General features: G+C 35.0%; 1 protein-coding gene across 2 annotated transcripts in view; it reads left to right on the forward strand.

Moving 5' to 3' along the window:
• PIGK (phosphatidylinositol glycan anchor biosynthesis class K) overlaps window positions 1–22,860 on the forward strand; it is a 131,801-nt gene that overhangs the window by 103,926 nt on the left and 5,015 nt on the right. The window contains exon 11 of one of the 2 annotated variants that reach the window (XM_043460934.1): window positions 11,786–11,902. The exons of the other annotated variant lie outside the window; for it this stretch is intronic. Within the exon in view, the coding sequence (XP_043316869.1) occupies window positions 11,786–11,887 (102 nt within the window). The 3' untranslated portion in view covers window positions 11,888–11,902. Of the gene's footprint in view, window positions 1–11,785; window positions 11,903–22,860 lie in introns of those variants that run through there. 2 annotated transcript variants of the gene reach the window in all.

A 22,860-nucleotide genomic window follows, 5' to 3' on the forward strand; every position in this document is an offset into this window, starting at 1 on the left:
CTCTTCATCTTGTTTTACTCTAGCTATTTTGGCATGTTTATGTTTTTCTATTCTAGTAATGCCTGCCTCATTAAAGCTAAACTTTACTAAAGGTTGACTGAAAAGTCTATCATGTAGAAAACTTTTGACAATTTCTCTTTTAAATTGTGCCTATTGAATTATCAATACCTGGAAACTCATCAAAAGACAGCATCCATAGAACTCTCCCTGCCTAGGGACTGACTGAGATTGTTTTAAATTCTTACAGAGCTTTCCCTAATTGTAGACTTTAAAACTGAAGTCTAGTGAAAAATAACATACTGCTTATTTATTTTTAAATTATGAGACAAGTAATGAAAATTACACTGCTTGAAGGTCTTGTGTTACTCCTTTAATATCACCTGGGATATGATTTTACATTTATACAAATTAATATCAGATTTCATATTATAACTTATAAGCCCTGCTTCCCAAAATGTCACTTTTCAAGGCATACATGAAACTGTAAAGCTATTTGAAAATAGTAATCAATATTTCAATACTGATATTTCATTAACTTTATGTAAATTTGAAAAAGTCTGTCTACCTACAAATTTGTCATATAGTTCCTGATATACTAAATTTCTATATTAGGAATGAAAAGTTTAAGCCTCATTAGTCTGTTAAGTATTCCAGAATAAAAACAAACAGATACCAGTTTTCACCAAAATTGAAAAGATTTAAAAAATGAGAATAGTTGGTATTGGTGAAAAGGCAGTGAGATGAGCATACTCTTAAATTGCTGATGGGAATGTAAGTTAATACAGCCTTTTTGAAAAGTAGTTTGTTAGTGTGTGTGTATTTATAACCAATAATAGTAATTCAACGCCACCTCTAGGATTTTATTCAGAAGAATTAAAACAGAAAGATTTATGTTTAAAACTGTAAAGTTCATTAGCATTTCCTAGGTCACAGCATAATGTAATAAGGTGGCCTGGGATTGAATCCAGTCTCCACCATTTAATAGCTATCTAGTCTGGGACAAGTCTCTTAATCTTTCTTTTGCAAGTTATGCATTGGAAATATGATGATGATGATGCCAATGACAATAACAGAAGCAACAGTGAAGACATTGACAGCTTCATCTGGGTTAAATGCTGCTGAATAAATCTAATTAGTCTCCTTACCAATTTTCAATTGCAGATGCTCCAAATATTTGCTATAGTCTCTATGCCTCTTCCCCACTTCTATCCACTTTCCTGTTCAGCTTATGATTTAGCCTCCTAAGTCTTGAGAAAATTAGACAAAAACACCTTCAGTGTACCTTCCCGTACTTTCAGATTTATTTGTATTGTCACAAGCCTTTATCTTTTTTTGTCCATCTGAAAGGAAGAAGCGTGTGAATTATATCAGAGAGAACCGTGCTTACATCGTTCCATCTGTCATGCCTTTCTTTCTCTCTCTTCTTTACACTTTCCATTCCTGATTTAGATGTTTTTAGTCCTTAAAAAAAGTCATCCTCAATCCTGCTGTAACTGAACCCAACAATAGAGAAACAAAATGCATTTTTAAAAATGTGCAAAGGACTTGAATAGACATCAGTCAATAGGGAAATGCAAACCAGAACAACAGTGAGATAACTTCTTTATACCCATTACGATGGCTATTATCAAAAAGCCAGAAAAGGATGAGTGCTAGAGAGGATGTGGGGAAGTTGGAACCCTTGTATACTGTTAGTGGAGATGTAAAATGATACAGCCACCAGGGAAAACAGTACAGTGGTTCCTCAAATAAATAAATAAATAAATAAAGCAATTATTATATTATCCAGCAATTCTACTTGTGACTACAAACTCCAGAGAATAATTAAAAGCAGGGATTTGAACAGATTTTGTAAGCCAGTGTCTATAGCAGCATTGTTCATAATAGCCAAAAGGTAGAAACAACCCAAATGTCCATTGACAAATAAATGGATAAACAAAATATGGCATATACATACAATGGTGTATTATTTAGCCTTAAAAGGGAAGGAAATTCTGAAACATACTGAACCTAGAACATTTTATACTAAGTGAAATGTTAAATACAGATGTACAAATACTATATGATTCCATTTACATGAGGTACCAGGAATGGTCACAGAATACCAAGAATAGACAGAAAATAGAACAGTGATTTCTAGGAGCTGAGGGAGGAGGGGCTGTGAAATTATTGTTTAATGGGTATAGAGTTTCAGTTTGGGAGGATGGATGGTGGTGATGGTTGCACAATAGTGTGAATGTATTTAATGCCACTGAATTTTATTCCTTAACATGGCAAATTTTGTGTATATTTTACCATAATAAAAAAAGTCAACTGCCACTCTTTATTTCTTTGCTGCTTTATTTTTCCTCAATCTACTTTATTTTAGTTTGTACTCTAGCAAATGCTCTGCAACCATTCTTGCAAAATGTACTAAAATGTCCTAATTTTCACATCATCCTAATTTTTTAAAAAAAACTTATTTGTGATATTTAGCTCTCTGAAACCATTTTTCTTTGCTTTTGGACCAACCATCACTGTGTACTGGTTTTCCTTCTATCTCTCTGATCACTTCCTTTGAACTCTTTTGCTGTTATCTTCCTAGACCTATCTCTAGGATTCTGTCCCTATTACAAATTCCTGCTGGACCCCCACTTCCTACTGTTCAGTGTACCATAATGGTTTTCAAATATTGCTTATATGCAAGTAACCTCAAATATCTTTGTCTTCCTCTTGAGTTACAAAACAACATCTTATTGCCTGTAAGATAGCTCCACCTGGATCTCCAACACATTGTCTAAAACGGAATTCACCCCTTTCTTAATGGTTCTTCTATTAGGTTTTATATCTTAATGCCACTGTATTCTCAATAATATTGGCTAAGACTCTTGGGCTTTTTTCCCTCCGTCTCTCCTCCCTTCATCTCTCCTTTTTTCCCTCCCTCCTCTTCTTCCCTTTCTTATTCTCTTCCCCTCACAGTATTCATATATAGTTAGTTTTTATTTGCTGTTTGTTCTGTCCCTTAAATGTGTCTCAAGTCCATCTTCTTTCCATATTCAGGGGGCACCTGCAAACAGGTGTAAAACATCATATTTCACAGTTAATTGTAATCGTTGTCATCAGAAAATAATAATTATCATTGAAAAAGTTGTCTTTCCCATTTTATGCATAGATTAAACTGAGGTTCAAAATGGTTTAAGTAACTTGCCTAAGATCTTTCATCTTGTAAGTGGCAAAGCCAGAATTTGGATATGGGTCTGTTTGACCTTAAAATCCTTCATCTGAATATAGTTATAGTTCCTCTGGCCAACCTTGTGAGTTCTTATAAAGGAACTTTGTCCCCAGGAAATGTAATGAATATAAGGTATCAACAGATGTAATTCATGTTTTGTTTGATTAGGACCATATTTTGAAAGAACTGAATGTCAACAGAGTTCATTCAGTATTCAGCACATGAGTATTCATTTATTTAGAAACTGGCCTAAAGAGAGTCACCCTCCTTATAATTCTCTTCCTGCTTTCCTTCTCCATCCCAGTTGTCCTTGGCTCCCAAATGACAACTTTAGATAAGGTAGAGATCTGAGGGGATGTGGTCGTGAGTGGTAGGAGAATGCGCTTAAGATTAACTTTACTCATGTAAAACTGTACCTATAGTTGACTCACGAGAAAAGTTTCTTCTACATTATCACCTAATCTGAGGATCTATATTTAGTTCAGAAAGTTCAGCAACATTAAGGATTTTGTAGACTTTTGTGAGCTACCCTTATAACAACCATTTATAATGTGATTTTCAAAAACATCTTCCATAAAGTTGATGGTAAAAAGGATATTTGTGATAGAATTTATTTCCTGTTTGCCTGTACTAATTCTTTCTCTCTTCTTCACCACTGAAGGCAGCCTGACAGATAATGGTTTGTTCAAAGTTGTTAAGAAAAAGGAGTGTCAGTGATCTCGAATGATCTCCATCTTGCATGAGTGGACCTTGAATACTTGAGAATTAGCTATACACAACTAAATTAAACAGTCAGCAATTAAATCAAGTAGACAAATACACATTTCTGTCACAAGCAACTAATTCAGAGTTCATCACATTTAGAAAGTAAACATCCCTAATGATGTTAGTCATTTGGCCCTTTGTGTTGTTTTGAATATTAAGATCTTGGTAGTAATTAACCTTACTCCCTTTGCATTACAGCCTTATTATCTTAGTTACTAAGACAGAAGGCTTTCAGAAGAGTTTTTGATTCTTCATAGAAAATATATTATGATTTTTCTTTTAGAATATTTTGTATGAATAGTAAAGACTTGTTAAATGTATTTTATAATGGGTTTTTATTTTATTATAATAACAGATACTGTGAGTTAATCATAGTGGCAGCTTTCAATGTTTTAAAATTCATTGTAATTTTGTAAGTGTGCCAAATATAAAGAATGCCTTTGTTTTCTATATTCCATTGTATCAAAATGTATCGCAAAACTTATGGTACATTCTTAGATTTTCTGACAGTGTTTGTCTTAACAATGTGTAAACCACGGTATTAGGGGCATAAGTGTGCTTTGGTGGAGGATTGTTGGGCCCTGAGGCAAAAAGTACTGGAAGCGAGGAGATGGGCCATTTTCCACTTGGAAAAGTGATGTGTTCCTTGGCTAGTTCCCTAGCTGGGTATTTGTATCTACTTTTTCAATAGAAATATGTACATAAGGAAGAAAAAGTACATTATACAGTGAAGAAAATAACAACCAGATCACTCATGCTCATTGTATCCTGTGCATCTAGTAGAAAGATTTTAATTTGCAGTACAATAAGGTAAATTAACATTTTAGTTGAAAAAATACATTGTTGCTTTTATCAGTAGGTGGTTATGTGCCTATCCTGATATACTTGACAGCATGTGAACTCAAGGATCCACCAAAGGCAGTACTAGAAGCGCCATGGCAAAAGGAGAATAGGAAACGCAGGAGGAGCTCTTCTTAGAAACTGGCTGTTTGGATACAGACATCTGAAAACACAGTGTCCTTCAGCTTAATGCTGTGTGCTTGGCAGTGGTTACTGACCAGCAACAGATCGAAACAGTGTGACTAGGAGTTATTTAATCTGTCATCTAAATTGACCTGAAATCACCTTAATGTGCTTCGCAATAAGAATTGAGATTATCATTCACTTTACAATGGATATATTCATGTCAGAAAAGTCATATTTTATACTAAAGGAATCAATAACTTAGTTACAGACTTGTAACATTCAAGATTAACTTTCATTTCATTGTGCTAATCCTGTTTAGTGAGTAATTAGTGTAGTATATTTCAGTTATAATTTCTGATAACATTTACTTTTTTATTTACCAAGGTTATTAATATCTTGTGAAAACAGAATAGTATCCATTTTACCTAATTTTGGTTAACTAAGACATTTCTAGTTTAAATGTGCCAGTAGAGATTTAATTTTGTAGAATAAATGTTTTTAGTTTTAGATAATCTTGTTAAGTCTATAAAGATTGCTAGAGAGAGATGTAATAATTATAAATGGATCTATTAGGCACTAATTATATATTTTACATATTTTGTTTTGCTAAATAACTATATCTGTTATACCTAAAATTGTTAAAGTTTGTGATAGATTTAACTGACATTTTAGCAATCAATTTTTAAGAATTTCAGACTGACTTTGCTTCTTTCCTGGTACATCTCAACTGTTTCTGACAAAAATAAAATAGTAACTGTAATAGCTATAATCCTCAGCATTCAACTAATGTAGAAGTAGAAAAGGACTGTTTCAGAACATTGATTAAGCCATTTATAAGGCCTTTGTCCTTGGAAAGATTGTTACAAGCAGGGTATGGGAAAAATAATTATAAGATTTGTTTTTGTTTGCAAATATGTCAAACATTTCTATAATGACTATCATGACTAAATGTGACTGCTTTTGTTAAAAATACTGTGTCAAACTTTAGAAAGCTTATTGTAAAAGAAATTTAGTTTCTAATTTTTAGGTACAAGCAAATGATATTCAAAAAATTAATTTGACTGAAATTAACTATTTCTCTGAATAATGGCTTCATTTAAGCACAAAAGTAGGCTTCCTGATTTGTACTTCATACTATATATTTCAAATGCCAAAGAACGCTTACAAGCACTGTAATGATTGTTTTGGAAGAGTAACATTACAGAAGTTACAAAAATTCTGCCTAAAAACACAGAGTTGGAATTTAACTTTTCCTTAAATAAAGTGTTAGTCACTCAGTCGTGCCCAACTCTTTATGACCCCATGGCCTGTAGCCCACCAGGCTCCTCTGTCCTTGGAGTTTTCTAAGCAAGAATGCTGGAGTGGGTTGTGATTTCCTTCTCCAGGGGATTTTCCTGACCCAGGGATCGAACCTGGGTCTCCTGCATTGCAGCGAAGTAACAAAAACCCATTATAGTAACTTTCAATTTTTTTCCCTCAACTATTTACCCATTTAGAAATAGTCGTATAACTGGAAACAACATTATTCCTTATTGGTGTATTATTGAGGATTTTTGTCTTTGTTTTTTGTCTTTTTTGGTAGAGAAAAAAATTAATTTAGATGTACTTTTTGGAATTTGGGAATTTTTGAATTAAGTTATTGACATTTTTCTTAACAGAGTGAGAAACTTTTCCTCATGGTTTGAAATGAAAAGGTAATATAAGAGTATGCTGATTTAAAAAAAAAAAAAGAGTATGCTGATTTTGCACTGCTTTCTTAGATTCATGTTATCTTAATGTTAACAAATCTTCTAGATTCTTAAAAATCTATGCAATCCTTGCTTCTCTTAGATGGCATCTCACCAAAATGTTGTCCACTCAGTCATAGAAAAGTCCTTTCATACTCCTTAGAGCAACCTGTTCTTTCTTTGAACTGCTTGTTGGAAAATTTTCTTATATCTAATTAGGAATAATCTCTTATGCTTTCCACTCCTTCATTTTAGTTCTCACACTGACGGCTACATAAAACAAGTCAATAAATAAAAAAAAAAAAAAAAAACAAGTCTAGTCCAGGTTGCATTCTGCCAGCCATCATCAGATATTTGAAAAGATACTACTTTTCTCCTCAACTTTCCAAGAAGATTCTGTTTTAAGGAAGACATTGTGGTGTCATGGAAAGACCATGGTCTTTTAAATGAGCAGGCCTAAGTTCAAACTAAGTAGGCTAATTAATAATTTTGTTACTTTGGATGATTTACTTACCTCTTTTACTCTAGTTCTTATCTATAAAATGGGGTTAAAACTTTCAATGAAGAATTGTTACAAGATAATGTGTCCGGAGCATTTGGCACATTCTTGACACTGAACAGATGTTGGTTGTTTACAGATGTTGACTGTCTTCTTTTCTTCCTTTCCCATTCCACCTCCCCTCTTCCATATTTAGGAGAATGTATTTAAGAGCATGATTATTTTATTGAGGCAGAGAATGTGTTAAAGAAATGATAGAAATCACTTAGTTACTCACTAACAAGTGGGAGAAGAGAATAGGCCCAAACTACATCTTTCCTTGTATCCATTAAGTTTGACTGAATGAAGAAACTGTTGATCCATGTATCTGACTGATAAAACTGAGGGTATATGTAGAAAAATTCATTTAAGGAGAATACAACTAGATGGTATACATACATAAATAATGAGAAATTTTGGGAGTGTGCACCTGTTTCCTTTTTTTCTGTAAAAGACCCCATGGACTACACAGTCTATGAAATTCTCCAGGCCTGAACACTGGAGTGGGTAGCCTTTCCTTTCTCCAGGGGATCTTCCCTACCCAGGGATTGAACCCAGGTCTCCTGTGTTGCAGGCAGATTCTTTACCAACTGAGCCACAAGGGAAACCCAAGAATATTGGAGTGGATAGCCTATCCCTTCTCCAGGGGATCTTTCCCACCCAGGAATCAAACCAGGGTCTTCTGCATTGTAGGCGATTCTTTACAAGCTGAGCTTATCAGGGAAGTCCTAATGGCAATCAAGCAAGCTATAAAAGGATTCCATGCACAAAATAACCCATTTCTTATATATATCATATTTCTGTATACAATTTAAATTCATATTCATACTTGTAGCCATGAGATTTAAATTTGCTTAACTCTGAGTTTCACATATAATATGTTCCTGAAACACTAGTTTTACAAGATGTTAGTAGTTAATGGGTTAAAAAGAGTTTCATGTTATAAGTAAGGGAAATGCTTAAACAAAAATTACATTTTTTTCCTCTGGGACTTGAAATCATCTTAATAAACTGATATGTATTGTGAAGGTATCAGATTTGAAACATCATTTTATCCTCTCTTGAGGACATGCTTTATTCTTACAATTTATTTTACCAATATAAATAATGTAAAAACACAGAGTAAAAGAAAATCACTAGACAGGGGAGGAAAATTCCTCTATTTTCTTAGTCTTGAGAATTAAACTGACATAAGAGAAATTAACAGGAGAAAAGCATAGAAAGTTTATTTAATATTTTTCTGTACAGATGGGAGTCTTCATAAAGAAAATGAAGACCCAAAGAAGCAGTTACAATTGAGAGCTTATATATTTTAATTAAGAAACAATAAATTTGTGGAGGAGTGATGAGACAGAGGGGCTTGGGCAAGGGGCAGAAACTGTGCGAAAGTGATTAGGAAAACATATATGGGAAACTAATGGAAGATAAGGGTTATTTTAGTAGGTTAGTTTGTATAGATTCATACCCAGACTCCAGTAATGAGAATGTTCTTCCCTTACTGGTACAGAGATGGTTCCTTTCTCACAGGAAATTTTATGATCTGTTTTTCGGTAGAAAGGTGGAGGTCAGAGAAGTCTTCCTGCATCTGCTGTTTCTCAGGTGCTTTCAGTTCCAATAATATACCCAAATGGCATAGCTTGGGGTAGCAAGGTAGTTCTCAATCCTTTCAACAGCATTCTCTAGAGCATGGGTTGGCAAACCATGGCTCGTGGGTCAAACAAGCATGGTACCTGTTTTTGTAAATAAGTTTTGTTGGGACACAGCCAAACCCATTCATTTGCATACTGTCTACAGCTCATGTTGTACTTTGAGGGAGAGTTGAATAGTTGGAAGAGAGATTCTGTGGTCTTGAAAGCCTAAATACTTACTCTCTGGCCCTTTATAGAGAAATGAAATGAAAAAAGACTCCTGCTCTAAAACCTTGAAATAGCTTCTCAGAATCATCAGTATTTATGAACATGACTAATTTATACAACTACTGTTGTTGTTGTTGCTTAGTTGCGAAGTTGTGTCCATCTCTTTGTGAGGTCTGTAGCCCACTAGGCTCCTCTGTCCATGGGATTTCCCAGGCAAGAATACTGGAGTGGATTGCTGTTTCCTTCTTCAGGGGATCTTCCCGACCCACAGATAAAACCCACATCTCCTGCATTGGCAGGCGGGTTCTTTACCATTGAGTCACCAGGGAAGCCCTTATTCAACTACAATATATATCTTAATTTTGTTTAGGAAATAAGGATTTGTCTACTTTATAAACATAAATGAAGTGGTCTTTTTTTATGGCCCACAAATACAAGTACAAAGGAACCTACGGGGTAATATACTGAATGCCGGGAAAAAAAAGCTGAGCACCGAAGAATTGATGCTTTTGAAATGTGGTGTTGGAGAAGACTCTTGAGAGTCCCTTGGATTGCAAGGAGATCAAACGAGTTCATCCTGAAGGAAATCAGTCCTGAATATTCATTGGAAGGACTGATGCTGAAGCTGAAGCTCCAGTACTTTGGCCACCCAATGTGAAGAACTGACTCATTGGAAAAGACCCTGATGCTGGACAAGATTGAAGGCAGGAGGAGAAGGGGATGAGAGAGGATGAGATGGTTGGATGGCATCACCGACTCGACTTGAGTTTGAGCAAGCTCCAGGAATTGGTGATGGACAGGGAAGCCTGGCGTGCCGCAGTCCATGGGGTCACAAAGAGTTGGACACGACTGAGCGACTGAACTGAACTGAACTGATGTTAGTATGTGTTACTACTTTTACAAGAAAGAATAACCATACTTAGAAGCCCCTTAGCTCAAATGGCTTGTACATAGTACGCCTTCAGGAAATATATGTTGAACTTATAATTGATGATAAACAGAGAAAATATAAGACCAAAAGTATAGTACAAAAGGATTCTTAGCTTTAAAATAAAAGAGCATCTGAATTTTGAAAGCATTTGTCAAACTGTTAGGAAAATCTGTTTTACATTTTTCTTGTGTAGGGAATAGATATATACACTATACACATTAAAGATGCAGAAAATGATGGAATATTATCTTTATATTGCTAGTATTAGTATACACTTAAATATCCTTTGCTACATGAATTACCAAAAAGGGGTAAATCCTAGTAGTTTTTAAGGTAATCATTTGTATATGGAAATATAAACTAGAGCATGTGTTGTGGGGGACTGTTTCTTGCTTTAACTTACCAAATTTGCAATAGTTACAAAGACATCTCCACTCCAGGCAGTTATGCCTGCCTCCAAGTGTCAGTATAAAGTGGAGACTGAAACATTTAAAGGTGTGTTCCATGTGTGCTGTATTTGCTGCTTGACCATGAATAGCTAGGAGAGTGGTACTCAGAAGTGCCAGCGTCTCTGGACATGTGCCTCATACCCATTTAGGCTCTTCTATTGCTGTTAAAACAACCTTTCTTCCCCACTTCTACCCCTGAATCCTAACACCAGCTTTCTCCAATATGTGCTCTATAGCTCATTAGTCTTGTGCTTATTTTGTTGTTTTGTGTGTTGTGACTCCATGGACTGCAGCATGCCAGGCTCCTCTGTCCTCCACTGTCTCCTGGAGTTTGCTCAAATTCATGTACATTGAGTCGGTGATGCTATCTAACCATCTCCTCCTCTGCCTCCCCCTTCTTTTGCCTTCAAGCTTTCCCAGCATCAGGGTCTTTTCCAGTGAGTAGGCTCTTCACCTCAGGTGGCCAAAGTATTGGAGCTTCAGCTTCAGTATCAGTTCTTCCAATAAATATTCAGGGTTGATTTCCTTTAGGATTGACTGGTTTGATCTCCTTGTAGTCCAAGAGACTCTTAAGAGTCTTCTCTAGCACCACAGTTCAAAAGCATCAATTCTTTGGTTCTCAGCCTTCTTTATGGTCCAACTCTCACATCCATGCATGACTACTGGAAAAAACTCGAGCTTTGACTATATAGACCTTAGTTAGCAAAGGGGTCTCTGTTTTTTTAACTCGCTTTCTAGGTTTGTCATAGCTTACTTTCCAAGGAAAGGTTTTTTTGTTGCCCCATAATATTCGTGAGGTAAGGGAGTTGCCTGGAGGAGGAGAAGTCTTGACCTATTCCCAGAGGAATCCTGCAATTTAGGAGTATTATGTAATGGTTAAGAGCACTGACTTTGAAATCAAACTTAACCATGTTTCAGGCCTAGAAAAACCACTTACTGAAGTTTCTAGCTTGTGACTAGTCAGGTTACTCAATCAGTTTTCTCGTGATTGAAATAAGATACTAATTATATAATTGTGTCACAGTGCTGTTGTAAGGATTAAATAAGATAAAATATGTGAAGGTCTTATAAAGGAGTGGATCTTTTGGTCAGTACTCCATAAATGATAATCATGATTATGGGTAGTGGTGGGAGTTTTGTTACAATTGTTAGTTTTCCTCATCTGTTAAGCAGGGTAATGATATTATCTACCCTGAAGGCAATGCACTGACACATTTAAAATTATTTAATGCATGGCGTATAGTAAATGTTTAAGTGTTAACCATTATTATTTGCAGTTTCTGCTTGACTATTCTGGGTTATTCTAATGCATTCTTATCAACACAGATCTCTTATTTTACAGGCTGACTGGAAATCCCTTTCCTCTTTCGTGATTCTCTTCTTTTCCATATCAGTTAGGGATGTGGAAACTTTTGTGGACTCTACAGAAGTATGTGTCTTTTAATTCTGTGGCTTAAAATTGGATAAGATGATAATTCCTATCTGTCAAGGCATAGCTTGTCAAATTTATTGCCATTAAGTTATTTTTGTGTCCTATTATCTTATGAATGTTTGTGTAATCTGTAGTGATATTCTGTCTTTCTTCTTCTTTTTTTTCTTTAAACCAGTTTTTTCAGAAGTTTATCAATTTTATTGAACTTCAAAGAAGCAGTTTTTGGTTGTTGATATTTCTCACCGCCCCCCCTTTTTTTTGTTTTGCTTTTATTGAATTTCACTTTTTAACTTTCTTTTTTTGTGCTTAGTTTGGGTTTCATTTGCTCTTTTTTTCCAAATTTCTTCAGGTGGAATCTTATTCATAAATTGCTGATTTCAGATATTTCTTCTTTTCTAATACAATCGTATAAAACTATACATATCTCTGTAAGCATGATTTATGTACATCCCACACATTTTGAAGTATGTGAATAAAGACTGTCACCTGTCATTTCAGTAAACAGGCTGCCCACCATCAAGCCGTCAGCACCTGCAGCCACCCCTGACAATGCACCCTGAGGACAGGGAACTCAGAATGGAGAAGAGTGGAGTACCGGCACTAGAGAGCTAAGATGCAGATCAAGGGAATGATTTCAATAAGTCCAACTCTTGCATCTTCCCATACATAGAAAAGTGATAAATTCATTAACTTGAGATGTCTGGTTTTTAAAATATAGTTAGCAGTAATCTTTTGATGTTGGACACCTGGGTTTTTTTTTTTTTTCCTTTTTTTTCTTGCCCCCCACAGAAACTCCTGTATATCCTGACTTGTCACTTACCTCTTTGCAACAGGCCCTCAGAGCTATCTGAGAGGCTGTATCCTGAACTCAAGTCTTCAGTAAGTCTGCCGAATAAAACATCAGTTTTTCAGTTTTGCATTCTTTTCAGTTGACAAATATATTTTCATTAAATTCAAAATATTTTCTAATATCCCTTGTAATTTCTTCTTGGGTTACTTAGAAATATATTGTTTACTTTCCAAGTATTTGAATATTTTTCCAAGTTCTCTCTTCTGTTACTAATTTCTAGTTTAATTCCACTTTGTGGAATATTCTGTGACATCAGCCCTTAAAAATTAACTGAGACTTGTGTTAAAGACCAGAAATTGGTCCATCATGGTGAATGTTCATGTGCACTAATATAGCATTTGCATTCTAATATCACTGGGTGGAGTGAAATAAACATATCAACTACATCAAATTGGTTGATAATGTTCAGATTTTCCATATTCTTACTGATTTTTTTTTACTACTTAATTCTGAGATTGTGCTGAAATACACAGTTATAATTTTTCCTTTCAATTCTATCAGTTTTTGATATGTGTTTTTGAAATTTTAAGTACATAAAGCATTTAGAATTGGTATACCTTTTTGGTGAATCAATCCCTGTATTAGTATGAGAAGTTCTTTTTTTGATTCCTGTAATATTCAATGTTCTAAAGCAGGTGTCCCCATCCTCTGGGCTGTGGACCAGTACCACCTGTCGAATCAGTGACAGCATTAGATTAGAAATAAAGTACACAATAAAGGTAATGTGCTTGAATCATCCTGAAGCCATCCCTCCACCCCAGGTCTGTGGAAAGATTGTCTTCCACAAAACCAGCACCTGGTGCCAAAACGGTTGGGGACCGCTGTTCTGAATTCTACTTTGTTCTGACATTAATATGGCCTGCCCAGGTTTCTTTTTCCATGGTATTTCTTTTTCCATTTGGAAAAAGAGATTTTCATTTCACTTTTAACTTATCTGTGTTTTGAACTTAAAGTAGGTTTCTTATAGGTAGAAGATCATTGAGTTTTATGTTTTTATTCAACTTGACAATCTCTGCCTTTTAATTGGAATACTAAGATCCTTTGTAGCTCAGGTGGTCAAGAATTTGCCTGTAATGGTGGAGACCTGGGTTCAATCCATGGGTCAGAAAGATCCCCTGGGGAGAAGAATGGCAACCCACTCCAGTATTCTTTGCTGGAGAATTCTATGGGCAGAGGAGCCTGGCAGGCTATGGTCCATGTGGTCACAAAGAGTAGGACAGGACTGAGCGACTAACACTACTACTACTATTAAGATCCTTTCACTTAATGTAATTATCAGTATTTAAATTGGATTTAAATCTGGTTGGATTTAGATCTGCTGTATTGCTCTTTGTTTTATATTTGCTCCATCTGTTTTCAGTTCCTTTTCTTTTTCTGTTTTCTGTTGAGTTTGTAGGATGCCATTTTAACTCCACTTTTGGTTTATTAAGTGAATCCACTTTATTAGTGTTGTTAGTGTAGGATTTATAGTATGCATCTTTAATTTAACACAGCCTGCTTTAAATAGTTGACTTCCCTGGTAGTCTTCTTACCAAGGTTTCCCTGGTAGCTCAGCTCTTAAAGAATCCGCCTGCAATGCAGGAGACCCCAGTTCGATTCCTGGGACAGGAAGATCCCCTGGAGAAGGAAATGACAACCCACTCCAGTATTCTTGCCTGGAAAATCCCATAGACAGAGGAGCCTGGTGCAGTACAGTCCATGGGATCACAAAGAGCCAGACACGACTGAGTGACTAAACATGAACGTTAAATAGTATATTATTTTATGTATAGCGTAAGAACTTTATAATGATATGTTCTCAGTTTCTCCCTTCCATTCTTTGTGCTGTTGTTGTTATATGTTTTGATTCTACATCTTTATGAGCCATACAATATATTATCATTTTTACTTTGAACAGTCAGTTATCTTTTAAGGAAATTTTTAAATGAAGAGAATATTTTTATATATTTGTTTACCAGTTTGCCATTTTGATCTCTCCTCTTTCATTTGTGGAAGTCTGTATTTCCCTCTGGTATAATTTTCGTTCTGCCTGAAGAACTTCTCTTAACATTTCTTGTATTATAGGCCTGCTGTAGGTATACCTTGTAGTATAGGTATTTGGTATACCACTTTGTATCTTGCTATGTATAGGTCTGATGCAGAAAATGTCTCTTGGATTCTCAAAGCTTTTGTCTTACTGAAATTTTATTTCATGTTCATCCTCGAAAGACTTTTTTCACTTGGCACATTTTCCCTAGAATCTAGGTAACAGTTATTTTCTTTCAGTACTTTAAAGATGCCTTTCCATTGTCTTCTGGATTCCATGGTTGCTGACAGCACATCTTCAATTATGCTTATCTTTGTTCCACTGTAGCAGGGGTCAGTACACTTTTTCTTAAAGGACCAGATAGTAAATAGTTTAGGTATCTGGTCTTTGTTGCAACTACTGAACTTTGGTGTAATGTGAAAGCAGCAAGAGATAATATGTAAATGAATGAGCATGGCTGTGTTCTCATAAAACTTTATTTGTGTAATCATGTGACGGACTTATCTGCTGTAGTTTGTTAAACCCCTCTCTGTAAAAACAAATCTCTTTTTACATGGTTGCTTTTAAGGTGTTCTCACTATGATTGTTTTTCCTTTTCTTTTTATTTTAAATTTTATGTATCTATCTATTTTTGCCTGTACTGGGTCTTCAGTGCTGCGCTTGGGCTTTCTCTAGTTGTGGTGCACAAGTTTCTCCCTGTGATGGCTTCTCTTGCAGAACATGGGCTTTGGGTGCAGGGGTTCAGAAGTTGTGGCACGTGGGCTCTAGAGTGTGCAGGCTTTAGTAGTTGTGACACATGGGCATAATTGCCCCGTGGTACGTGAAATCTTCCCAGACCAGGGATCAAACCTGTATCCACTGCATTTGCAGATGGATTCTTAACCACTGGACCACCAAGGAAGTCCTACCACTGTTTTTCAGAATTTTGATTATGATGTTCCTTTGTGTGGCTTTCTCTGTGTTTCTTGGTGTTGGGCTTTGTGGATTTGGTGGTTTATAGTTTTTATGACATTTGAAAAAAATTTCAGTCATTATTTATTTTACATATTTTTGTTTCTCCCTACTTAGGACTCCAATTGCATGAATGTGTTCCTGCTTAATATTATGCCACGATAGGCATAACTGAGGCTCTGTGTATTCTTTTCCCTGTCCTTTTTCTTTCTGTGCTTCATTTGAGTAACTTCTATTGCTATCTTAATAGTTCTCTGCTAAAGTTTCTAATCTACTCTTAATTTCATCCAATGTAGTTTTCATCTTATATATATTTTTCATCTCTAGAAATCCTATAATAGATCTTATTTATATATTCTCTTCTCTCATGTTCATGTTTTTCTTTACATGCAATTTATAATAGCTGTCTTAAGAGCCCTGTCTACTAAATACATCATCTTTTTCATATATGGGTCTATTTCAATTGATTTTCTCCTGGCTTTGGGTGATATTTTCTTCCTACCAATGTCCTTTTAAAAGATTGGATGCTCCCTATTTTATTTTTGTTGTTGTTGTTGTTGGCTGTTACATTTTGATTTTTATTTTATTCATGTAATGAGTGTTGGATTTTGTTCTAGGATCGTTCCTTTAAGGATTGCTTTTAAGTTGTTTTAGGCAGATCCAGATTAGTCTTTTGGCAGGGCAGGGGCTGAGATAGCCCCACTGTTTCTGATTTAGCCCCACTGTTGTGACAGGAAGTTCTGCATATTATAAGTATTAGGAGTTGCTTGGCTTGTTGCTTTGGTGTTTTGTTTTGCTTTTCTGTATGAGCTTCTTGTTATGCCTGCACAGATTAGAACTCCGCCAAAGATTCAAGGAAATCCCTCTGCAGCTCTCTGGAGCCCTGTCTCTGTGGAGCTCCCTCTTCTCCCATAGTCTACCCTGAAAGTTCTAGCCACCAAAACCTCCCTAAATTCTACTCTGTGTCTCTTCAACTCTTCACTACTGCCGGGCTCCAGTGGGTGCTCCATCCTTGTGTTGTTGCAGCTTGGGAGTGGCCTCTAGGCAATAAGCTTGGGCAGTTGAAGGATTCATCTTATTTGTTTCTATTCTTTCAAGGATCAGAAAACTGCTGCAAATTGTCCAACTTCAGAAAACCATTGTTTCTTACCTTTTGAATTATTATTGAATTGTTCAGAATGGCAGATAATTCCTATAGAATTTAATCCTACATGGGCAGAAGCAAAACTCTGATTACCTCTTAACAGACACAGATACTAAGAAACAGATTCATTTATTTCAAAATTGGTTTTACACATTTTTAAATGAATATTTTTTAACCTCTCACTAGGGATTCTTGAAATTGTGTTGTTATTTGATCAGTGGAATTCTTAATTTTTTCCTTAAGTCATAAAACCAAGAGTATAAACTAGTAAATTGATTATTTATATTTGAATATTTTACATTTCTTATTTTCAAGAAGAAAGTAATATACTACTAACACAAACTGATTATTTAAAGTTTATGAAACCTTGATAAGGTTTAGAAATAGATAAAATATGACAAACATATCAAAATGTAGTAGAAGCACATTATAGTGTAAGATACAAACCAGATATCATTGGTGCCCAGAGAAAAAAGTAATTCTTACTGATGTATGAGAACAGGATTCATCTGGAGGTCATATTTGAGCAAAGTCTTAGAGAATAATGGAGTAGGAAATGGCAACCCACTTCAGTATTCTTGCCTGGAAAATTCCATGGACAGAGGAGCCTGGTGGGCTACAGTCCATGGGATCCTGAAGAGTCAGACACGACTGAACAACTGAACACTCATGTACTTGAGAGAATAAATAGGTATGGAAGAGTAGGAGGAATTAGTCTAGAATATTTAATTCCCTTCTATTTTTAAAAAATAACATAGGAAATTAGGGTATTCTAAGTTTTTCCACTCAAAGAACATTTGTCAGATTTAATGTTAGGTTGATATTAGGTTGATATTAGGTTGGTGCAAATGTAATTGTGGTTTTGAACCATGAATTTTATTTATTTTTTTTCTTTTTTTTTTCTTTTTTTTTATGAATTTTAAATCATTATAACTAAGTTAAGACACATTTTTATTAATGCAAACAAGGAACCATTATAGTTAACACATTTTTGCCAAGGAGAAATAAGTTTGTTTATTTATGTAGCATAAAAATCTGTGCTTTAGGATTCAAAACACTCTTGGAAAGCATTTTCTGCCTCCTGCTGGTTGTAAAAGTGTTTTCATTGCATCTCATCGATTTGCTGAGCATACTTCTCAGATATAGTGGTTTTGCTTAAATGCAGTGGATCATATGGGCAGCAGACTGCCAAACAGTGACCATGACCTTTTTTTGGGTGTAAGTTTGGCTTTGGGAAGTGCTTTGGAGCTTCTTAGTCCAACTACTGAGCTGGTCATTTTCGATTGTTGTATAAAATCCACTTTTCTTCACATGTCACAGTCTGATTGAGAAATGGTTTGCTGATGTTGCACAGAATAAGAGGACACTTCAAAATGATGGTTTTTTTTTTTTGCACTTGGCTCATAAGGCACCCACTTATCAAGCTTTTTCACCTTTTGAATGTGCTTCAAATGCTGAATGACCTTAGAATGGTCAATGTTGAGTTCTTCAGCAACTTCTTGTGAGAAGAAGAACTTCTTGTAGTTTTGAGAGGATCAACTTCGATGACTGCTCTCAATTGGTCGTTGTCAACTTCTGATGGTAGGCCATTCTACTCGTTTTCAAGGCTGTCGTCTCCTTTGCAAAACTTCTTGAACCACCTCTAGGAACTGTTAGCAGTTCCTAGGCCAAATGTGTTGTTGATGTTGCAAGTTACAACCCATCTTGAATTTGAATAAGGCAATAGCTCAAATTTGTTCTTTGTCTAACATCATTCCTCTAGTCTAAAATAGATATAAAATAAACAGCAAGTAATAGTCATTAGCAAAAAAAACCCCAAAAATCAAAACACCATAAAGCAAGAAGTGTGCATTAAAATGATGTATAATATAACTGCATTTTTTAAAGAATATATTCTAATATCAAACAGCAAATTTCAACAATGCAAAAACTGCAGTTACATTTGTACCAACCTACCTGTCTGTCTCTCTTGACTTATGTCCCTGATATCTATCTAGACCCTCTTTCAAAGGGCTCACCTAATTAGGTCAGTCTCTCTCTCGAGGATACTCTCCTTTTTGACTAATTGAAAGTCACCAATAACATCTGCATAACCCTGTTGTCTTTGTTATATAATGTAACCTAGTCAAAGGAGTGATATCCCATCTTACATTCATAAGTCCTGGTCCACACTCAAAGGGAAGGGATTATACAGCCTGTGCACACCACGGAGAGGGAATCTTGGGGGCTCTCTTAGAATTCTGCTGACCACAATTTGATTTATACTACAAGTATAATTTGAAGATTACAAATCATACTTTATGCAGAGGATGTTGATAGACTGGAAATGCAGACTACAACTAATTAAACAGTTGAAAACAAATAGCTAAATTATTTGCTAAAGTAATTGTAACCTTAGTGGATTGTTATTTTTTTTTTCTTCTTTCCTTAAAATATAATTTAACTGCTCTGATATGCTCATTATGTTTAAAGGAAAAACTCTTATTGAAACATTGTGAATTTTCCATTTGTTTTTCAGGAAACATGTACAATTTTTTAAATCCTCAATTTTTTCTTTTTACATAATTTTAATACTTAGTTCTGTTCTCTGTTAACCGTTTGAAGTTCTGTGGTTAATGTTCTCCTAGAAACATGATGGAGGAGACTGAACACTGTTCACAGTTGGCAGTGTAGTGTTGCTAAGCTACCTATCTTTTTAATTTGAAATATTAGGCATTTCAGTAATAGGTAGCCCTTAAGCTTTTAAGTGTTTGCTCATGACACACTGCAGTGTTTTATATATGCTTTTCGCCTCTGTATTATAGCTATTATTGTGAAGGTTTTTTAAAAAAAGAGTGTATTTAATAGCAGTCAGAAGAGTACCTTAACTACATAAAATTAGTCATTTTATGAGAAGCTCTAATATGGACACAAATGAAATTACAAGCTATACTTTAATGTGAACTTACCTCAAATGCAGCGGTACTACAAAATGCAGTAATTATACCAATCTTTCATTTGATTGTAAGTAAAATCATTGTAGAATGCCAACAATATTACTTATAGTTGTTTTAAAAATAGCAATATTAAAAAAAAATAGCAATATTGTTATTCTCTGGGAATATCATTAAATACATACTGAAAAAGCACTTTATTATGGTGCTGTCATGCTGTTCATGTTATTTTTTCTCAGAGTAGGATATCATGTACTAAATGGTATTATTGTAGAACATCTTCTAAATTTGTCAAAGATGAATATAGAAAGATTCTTCTAGGTGGACTCTTTCATTACAAGTTTTTCCTCTGTATTCCTCTTTCCTCCATAAAAATAATTGAAGAAATACCTATCCATTGTAGAAAATATATTTTCAAAAGTATAGATAAGTGTAGAGAAAAGTTTGAAACTACCTCTAATCCTGTTTCTCTCACAGAAACTGTAGTCAGACTTCAGTTTCCTTTTTTTGAATATTGTTACAGATCATATTTCATATTCAATTTGCATTTTACTTTTATTTTCTTATTATAGTCTAAGCATCTTTCCAAATCATTAAAATTGAGAATATTTTTGATGGCTAATTATGTTGATGTGCAGTATTTCTCATATTATCTATATAGTTTCCCATTTTTATTATGTAAACAACAGTAAGAAGAAAATCTTTGTGCAAAACCTTGGTCAGCATTTCTGAATTCCTTACAATCCTAGCTAGGAGTGCAACAGATTCTAGGAATGAAAAATTATAACATTTTAGACTTCTGAACATGTAAATAGATTACTTTCCCTGAAAAGTTGACCATCCTTATTAACATTTACTAATTTAGTTTTGAAACAAGGAAGAAATAATTAACATATTATTTTGACTTGCTTTTATGATCAAAAATTATATTTTTCAGGTTTTTATTAGCCACTTGTAATTATTGTGAAAATTTTCATTTCCCTATAACATTTGTTCATAAATCTGTGTGTCTTCTTACTCATTTTTGGCAGATCTCAAAGTACTGAATTTATTCCCCTTTCTGTCATGTTTTCTCATTTATTTGCCTCTTAGTTTGATTTATACACTTCATAAAATACTGATTTTTCAAAAAGTTCTTTTAAAAATCTCTCCACCTTTTTATATCCATTTATTGCTTTTAGACTGATAAATCCCTTTATTGTGCAGATTGTCTGACATTTTATCTCTTTTTACCATATTCACCTCTGGGTGGTTGCTGGCTAAGCTCTCAGAGGCATTTCATTGTTTCAGATCCCAGAATGCAACTGGATATTCACAGAGTGACCCTCCTGGCCCTAATGCTTGCTACTTTCAAACTGCATCCTTTCTTTCATCAGGATTTTCTAAGTGCCAGAGTCCTGTGGGTTTGGCATTGAATAAAGCAGATGCAAATCTCTGTCCGTCACCTTCCCCCTGCTAGCACAGTATGGCTGGGGCATCACTCTTCCCAATGCCTGGCTTTTACCATCACCATGGTTTTGTTCCATGTGTCACTGCTTGGGTGTTATCTCCTCCTCTCCATCAACTTACATATGACACCTTGTTCAAGGGCCAGGTCATTTAAGAAGTCCTGCCTGAATAGCCGCCCACTGACAGTCCCCTTAGCTTGCAGGCCCTTTGACACATGCTCTTCACAATGAAATCCTTTGCAACTGCTCTCCACTGGAACCGTTAACATAGCTACCATTATGATGGACACCTGGGTGCCACTTTACAAAAGTAATTTAAAACTTTTTTTTTTTAATGTCATATATTTACATCTAATTCTTAATCGTGTGAAGTATATTTTGGTTTGTAGTTTTGGTTTAGAAACAAAACTGATTTCTTTTCCAGATGTTAACCCATTGTTAGAGGACCAGTAAGAATATTTCCTTGCTTGTTGATTTGTTATAGTTCTTTTATAATATCCAATATAATATCCAAATTCTTGGATACTGAACTGATTGCCTACTTTCTATTCTGTTTCATTGATCTTTTCTATTTTGTATCAGAAAAATATTATAGATTAGCTTTATCATATCCTCTTTGATATTCAGGACTGTTTACCCTTCTATATAGTAATATAGATTTTTACCATATGAGGTGAATTTATAAAATGAGATTAAAAAATGAGATTTTTATCCTCATGCTGTGGATATTCCCAAATATTTTATGTTTTTTAGCGCTGGTGTGGATGAAATTTGTTTCTGTTCTGTTTTCCAACTCATTTTTACTGGCACATTGGAAGGGTATTTTTTTATATTTATCTCAGATCTGAACTCTTTGTTCTCAATAATTCTAAGAGTTGATTTTGTATAGTTTGTTGATACCTAATTGTAAATTCTGCAAATATAAAAATTATTTTTTCCTTGAACTCACATCTGGATTGGCTGCAAATTCCAGAGTGATATTAATTAACAGTATTAATAGTGGGCATTTGTGTCAGAAAAAAACTAAAATTATGGTTAAGGTAGAACAGTGGTCAACTTTCTGTTGGAAGCAAAATTATACTTAAAAACAAATCATCTTTAATTATCCTAGATTAAATTAATTGCTTTGCAAATTTACCATGTGTAAGATACATCAAGATTCTGGGAGAAACGAACATTTCTCTAGCAGAGGGTTGGGTGGGGGGCAATATCCAATGAGTATGAATTGCTAACTAACTTCAAAAGGAAAGGAACAAGACTTGAGCTAGAGATTGTAGTTGGGAGGAGGAGGGTTAGAGAGAAGTGAGGTGAGTTAGTCTCTAGATTCCCCCACTTTATTTCCTTGGGAGCAGTTCCCAGCATGGTGACAGGTGGAGTCAGTCTCTTCCCCGGAGGACTACAAGGAAGAGCTAAGAGTGAGCACAACTGCAGCCCCCTTAAAGTGAGGGGTACAGGGCGAAGAATATTCATGAAACTTAGCTCTAGGAGACATTGTAGCATGCCTTCTACAGAGTCGGCTATACATACTGTTCAGGTGAAACAGGTGTTTGCTGAAGTCCTTACTTAGTGAAGTTTAGATCAGATGAGTGAAATGGGGCTGAATTGCTTGTTCTAGAATGCATCAAGGGGATTC

Source organism: Cervus canadensis, chromosome 2 (assembly GCF_019320065.1).
Source record: "Cervus canadensis isolate Bull #8, Minnesota chromosome 2, ASM1932006v1, whole genome shotgun sequence".
In the NCBI taxonomy this organism is placed as follows: Eukaryota; Metazoa; Chordata; class Mammalia; order Artiodactyla; family Cervidae; genus Cervus; species Cervus canadensis.